This window comes from Lytechinus pictus, unplaced genomic scaffold (assembly GCF_037042905.1).
Source record: "Lytechinus pictus isolate F3 Inbred unplaced genomic scaffold, Lp3.0 scaffold_224, whole genome shotgun sequence".
Classification (NCBI taxonomy): Eukaryota; Metazoa; Echinodermata; class Echinoidea; order Temnopleuroida; family Toxopneustidae; genus Lytechinus; species Lytechinus pictus.
Window position 1 is genome coordinate 23,315 of NW_026974344.1, and position 6,453 is coordinate 29,767.

The 6,453-nt window shown below is 35.5% G+C and overlaps 1 protein-coding gene across 1 annotated transcript; it reads left to right on the top strand.

Moving 5' to 3' along the window:
* Window positions 1–547: 547 nt before the first annotated feature.
* Window positions 548–6,206, top strand: LOC135159327 (forkhead box protein B1-like). The gene has a single exon (XM_064115553.1). The coding sequence runs from the start codon at window positions 4,092–4,094 to the stop codon at window positions 5,301–5,303; it is 1,212 nt and encodes a 403-aa protein (XP_063971623.1). The 5' UTR covers window positions 548–4,091; the 3' UTR covers window positions 5,304–6,206.
* The last annotated feature ends 247 nt before the right edge of the window (window positions 6,207–6,453 follow it).

A 6,453-nucleotide genomic window follows, 5' to 3' on the forward strand; every position in this document is an offset into this window, starting at 1 on the left:
GGTAAAAAAAATTCGCGCAGCGGAATGATCGCAGAAAGTGTTGAGGGGGGGGTTGATTCAACCCCCCCCCCCCCGGCCATTTTAGGGTGATGATGATAGTATTCTTGATGGTAATGGTGATGATAAGAAATGATAATGATATGAATTAAAATAATAATATGAATATTACTACTACTAATAGTAATACTTATTAGTAATCAATGTTCACCTCTCACCTGTTTACTAAAAAAAAGAATGATTGTATTTTTTATGTATAATATTGATATAATTTCATTTTGGCACAAAATCAAGTTTGATTTTTGGAATTGCATTTGATTATAACTCTTTCTGCAATAGGTCTCAGATCACGCAACCATTCTGATTTTTTAGGAAATGACATGGTCAAGTTTTTAAATTTATTTTTAGCTCTTGTTTGCATATTATTTTCCTATTTTCTGTGATAACTTTACTGTAATATCCTATTGGAAATACTGGGAAATACAAGCAAATGGGGGAAGATGGGAAGTGAATCTGAGTTACATTTGACATGTTCTTTGTTTGCATGTTATCTTTTCAGGGAGAAAAAGTTCGAAAATTGAAAGGCGAGAAGACTGATAAGACAGTGGTGGATGCAGAGGTCAAGCTTTTACTTGATATAAAACGAAAATTAGCAATTGCTTCTGGTCAGGATCCTGATGCTACTACTAAGTCGAAGGGAAAAAATAAAAAGAAAAGTGGAAAAAAGTAGAGAAATGAAGAGTAAGCTGATTCAAAAGTGTTATGTACTTATGCAACACTGTCAATTGGACATCAGGATATGTGAATTTGATAGATTATGCTGTTATTTATAATTCTCAAGCTGTCTATTTATTAGATAGTCAATGTTTCATAGGTCATTATTAAATTACAGCTTCTTCATGGGTTTTATGGACCCTATTTCATAAAGGGATATATGAACAATACTTGTTAACAATAATTTTCCTGTAATAAAAATTCATTCTTATACTAATATTGATTCAATATTTGCGAATGATATTCTGTTTTTCACTTCTGGTTCTTGTAATGGCTATTTCAATTTACATTTTATCTGGGCCAATGTATAAAACAATAGTGCACGATATTTATTAATCATTTCATTCAACTATCCATTTAAATTTTCTTTCCTGTGTTTCATTCATGCCATATTGTCACTTCCAGGTGTCACTTTTTGCAAATAAAAATGTATCTGCATATATATTTCATGTTGAATTCAATTCTGTGTAAATGCTCACAGTATTCCCTTATATACTTGTGAAAGTGATTTTTTTAATTCAAATTTTAAACATTATTTTCTCCCTTTCATCATTTTATGAAAAATGTATATTTGTATTTTCTACTTTGTTCAGGGGCTTTTCTTTTTTCCATTTATAAATATTTATAAGATTAAATAATGGATCCTCATCAAATAATCGGTTGTTTGCATGCACTCGATTTGGTATTCAATTTCCCACATTCATTTTTGCAAATCTACTTAAATTGGGTGATGAGCAGTCATAAATAAATGATGACTGGTTTGGTTTTGAAATGAGGATGGCTTATTAAATCACAATGCACCACATCATCATCTTATAAAAGAAAAAAAGAGAACTCATCATATGTTATGGGCATTTGTATAATTATCCAACCTCTTTCCCTTTGAAACAGTCTAAACACCCTCGGCTATGCCTTTGTGTAGTTTAATAGGTTCATTGTGTGTATGTGGTTCTTATTATTGACCTCACATGCATGTTGCATTATATAGCTGTGTTGGCGAGTCACTTAATCATTGCATGCATACACGTGCAATAATTTTCTAACCATTATTCATTTGATCTTTTTTCTGGCCTACTTGTACATTATGTTCTTTAGAAATTCTATGGCGCATTAGTTCCCACAAGTGATTGGGTTTCAAGTCCCTAGAAACATCCTGTCAAATTTACACAGTACCTGAACATAATATACATTACATTTTTCTTACGAATTTAATTAAGAAGGGCAGAATATATTGAATTTTCAAAAGTTTCCTTCCTGCATTTTTATGTATTGTGACTTTTTTCTTGACATATTCAATCCAGAATGTTAATGAGTTTTTATGCTATTGGCTAAATGTATGCTTTCTGTAGAGGAAAGGGTATATGTAAAGAAGTGGATATTTTTTAAATGGAAGATTTGTGAAATAAGCTAAAATAATCAAACTAGGAGATAACTCCTTTAAATACAGTTACTTAATCTTGCATACATGCAGTCTGTATTTAGATAGAAGATAGCCAGTACTAGAACATGAAAGTTCTTTTGCCCAAATTCACAGGTTTAACCCAGACTAAGTTTATGAAGTGCATTTTAATAAAAAATTAAAAAGTTCACATGGCCTATTCATGCTCCTGATACAAATATACAATTGGATAAACTTCATTGTACACTAATGCTTTAAAACATTAGTAGGAGGTTCAAAGCCCCATTGTGAATTTGTGATTATTCCTATGTCATTGAATCAATGCTGGAAAAAAATTCTTGTATTGATTTGAATTGACAATGAAAGCCAGACCAAGGCAACAGTTATTTTATCCAATCTCGTGTATACAGATGATATCAATCAATGCGAACATATGATTTTAAATTTCTTACCATTTCATTAGGTGAATGATTATACCAAGAGCTTCAGTGTCTGTACATTGGTTGTTTTGCTGAACTATGTTGGCTACAGTCACAGTATGGGAATGATAGTAAAATGTCAGAAATTGTGAAATAAATCCCCAGAAAAGACAGTTATTCCTGTCTAGTGGATGGTAACCCTATGTTGCCATTGCTATTCCATATTATTGTGGTAATGATATATGTCATTTTATTATTTCTGCAAAATGTATTTGATACTAAATATTTATCAGGATAATGATGATTTTGGGGGACATTTTATGATTTAGGTAATGGAATCAGACTGGCAGGAAATTATTTTTAAAATGATATCAACCATTGAAAATGTATTCATACAGTGTATCCACCTGATGGACTTAATTGTTTGACTGCAATAAATTTAAAAATCATTTATATAACATCTACAAACCAATATGCCCAGTTATGATGTACATATTTTTAATGTTATTTTTCATTCTGCTGGTGTTTTCCATAATGTATTAAGCAACTTTAGCTGGAAATAAAGAACATGATGAACGAAGGATGATGATGATGAAGAAAGAGGAGAAGAAGAAAGTAGAAGAAAGAAGGGGGAGGAGGCGGGAAAAGAAGAGAAGGAAGAAATAGAAGAAGAGGAAGAAGAAGGAGAAAGGGGAGGAGGAGGAAAAAGTAGATGAAGGAAAGAAGAAGGGGAATAGGGAAGAAGAAAGAAAAGAAAAACTTTAGGGGGGAAGAAAAAGGAAAGATGTCAAGGATGGTAGATGAGAAGATGTGAAGTGAGAAAAAAATATGGAGGAAAGCAGAAGTTACTTTTTTTACAGTCTTTCATTTATTAAATGGGTTTATCCCGTTTCAACTCGTATTTTCCCACCTGCTCTTTCTTCCCACCTTTGGTCCGGCCCTAGAAACCATTTACCTCAATCATAAAGAGATTTTCCCTCTTCATTTCTATTAATTAGGTCCCATCAGTTGTTGTCATGCATTCTAAAGATTAGTTTTAATGAAAAGAGTTGATTACCCTGCTTAACTGCATATCCGGGATTATTGGGTCCGCCTCGATCACGCCCGTCGGTCTGTATACGATTTATATCTTTATACAGATCAGTGAACACGCTTCCATACAGCTGACTACAAATCTTTCGTCTTTACTCTTTTCCAGAAACCGGGGGACGGAGCTTACATAATAGGGACATTCTTTTTCGTAGAAAATGTATTTGTCTAAACAATAGCCGCTGGACCTAAATAGCCTCCGTTTACCATGTTCTGTGTAAACTGTAAGCCTTGAGAATGAGGTTTCTCAGCCAGTGTTGACAATGTGATGGTTTCAGTCAAGCGCACGAGTTTCAAGTTCATTCTACGATTAGACTAGGACGAGATACAACACACGCTCTGTCTTCGTTTAACTGTTGTATGACCTAAGAAACCAAACTGAAGGTGTTGAGTGGGACCTGAAGGATCTAAATATGGATGTGGATGTTGAAAATGTAGACGTGGATGCTACTCAGTTATCGAAGTTGAAACTTTATGTTTCGAGGTCTAATGAAAATATTTCCGAGAACAGTTATGACGGGACAGTGACTCCCCCGCCATCTCCACTCGATGTCCATGGCGATGTTGACTCCAGGCCTCCTCATTCCTATGTCAGGATAGTTATCATGGCCCTGCTCGACTGTCCAGGTCGCGAGGCTACGATCAGGGAGATCTATGACATGATCACGTTGAAGTTTCCATACTACCAAGAGAATCGTCTACACTGGAAGAATTCCGTGCGCCACAACTTGACAGTGTTTAGTTGCTTCGAGCGAGTTGTGAGTAGTGCAGATGACGGCTCATCTTCCCGTAGCTCGAATAGCTGGAGACTTGTTGGTAACTGGCAGTCAATACTGGAAAAGGCAGAATCCGCAAGTGTTCGGAAGAACAGAATCTGTAATTCAAGTATCGTTGACGAGTTCACGAAGAAAAAGAAAAAGCATCTCAAGCCAACACACATTGGTAAATTTGATAGTGTTTCAAGGAGAGAGAAAGACCTAGCGAAGAAAAAGAAACGTGAAAAGGCGGCGAGGAAACTTAGGTTAGCAGCTGGGATTCGAAGAATCAACAGGGTGCCGCTAGGTAATTTAAATCATCATGATCAGTCGGCTTCTCCTGCGAATCTATCGAAAGAACCACTTCCATCCCGTATGACCACACCACCTCCTCGACTCCCTGGTGTTGAAAACATTTTCCTACCCTCACCTACCCCAAGCATCTCACCATTAAAAGAACCACTGAACATTTGGGACGATTCGCCCGACGATTTGCATCTTCTATCCGTGCCCAACCTCTCTTTGATTGATGAGATCACAGACATCGTCTCTGCTGATGATGAGATGACAGTATCCCATCTCGTAGCACAGACAGATGCTTCGGACGTCATATCTCAGTATGAATCAGACATTGATGTGGCCATCAAACGACAATGTTCATGGCATCAGTTTACACCGGAGCAGAGTCCAGCTAAAGCATGGACGGAGCTGACAATGGCTGGCCTCACTGGGTATGCTTCGTCTGCAAAGAGCAAAAACCTATGGGATCTAGTAGATTCGAGATTCAATCCTGACCTTTCAGACTTGTATAGCCTCAATAACGATTGGTCATCATCGATGTCTCTAGATGACTACGTGTTAGTTTTGTAAGAACATAGCTGTTGAATGATGACATTTGTTTGAGAATGATGTTTATTTGTTGTATGTACCATTTTCAGTGTAATTGTGCACCTGTTACATTTATGAAACGTAGGATTGACCCATAGTGAAAAGAATTATCCTTGTTTGGTAATGATGCTTCTTCATCCTATACTCAGCAACGCCCACTTCTGGATACAACCTCGAGAAAGTAACATATCATCAACCAAGATATTCGAATGATTGTGATTATTTTGTAAGGCTGATAACCTAGCTGTATTTATGATAGAATCTGTCACTGTCAGCGTAATTTCATAATACAATGACCTCCACTTGTTTGCTTCTCTTGAAAAGAAAGTTTTGTTCCTCGACTTACTGAAAGTTTCATCGTCGATTGTTATACTGTGTTTGTATACTTGACCTATATTCCAAATTAGTCATGGTCATGAATGATAGACATAATTGGACAGCATGTTTTCCTCAAATTGTTGAGAGTGTCACCAGTATTGTAGTTTGACCCAACTTTCGTTTTATGCTTGCCTGAACGTGTTTTTCAAATTTAAAGTCATTATGAATGTTACTCCATATGACAGTATTATTTTCAATTCCACTTCCTCTGTTGAAGATGATAGAGAAATACCTATACCAAAAGAAATCAAGTTTTCATCCACATGTGCGTGTGTTTCACACGAAATAATTGGGCTATCATAATGATATATGACGGTCTCTCAGTTTGTAAATTCTCTAAGTAAAGTCAATGATCATATTCGTTAAACTGATATAATTATTAAAAAAGAGCAAAACATATTTATCAAGTGTAAATGTGTCGATATGCCTGATTATGACGTAAATTTTAAAGATATTGATTTTATTTTTTTTAATGCATGATGTTAATAAATTGCCTGAAAACAGCTAGAGTCACTCTCAAAAGCTCTTTGAACTTTTTCGTATATCCGCGAGTAGGCCTAATCATTTTTCAACAATCTACTGGGATGAATAAATATTATTCATACTGATTAATTAATACAAATTAAAAAACGATTTTTCGTGAAGATGATCGCGAATATGACAATGAATACGATGATGATTATGTATGGCCACGCTAGATGTCGATGCCGATATGCTCGATATTTTTGGTTGATCAGGTTATTGATGATCATGG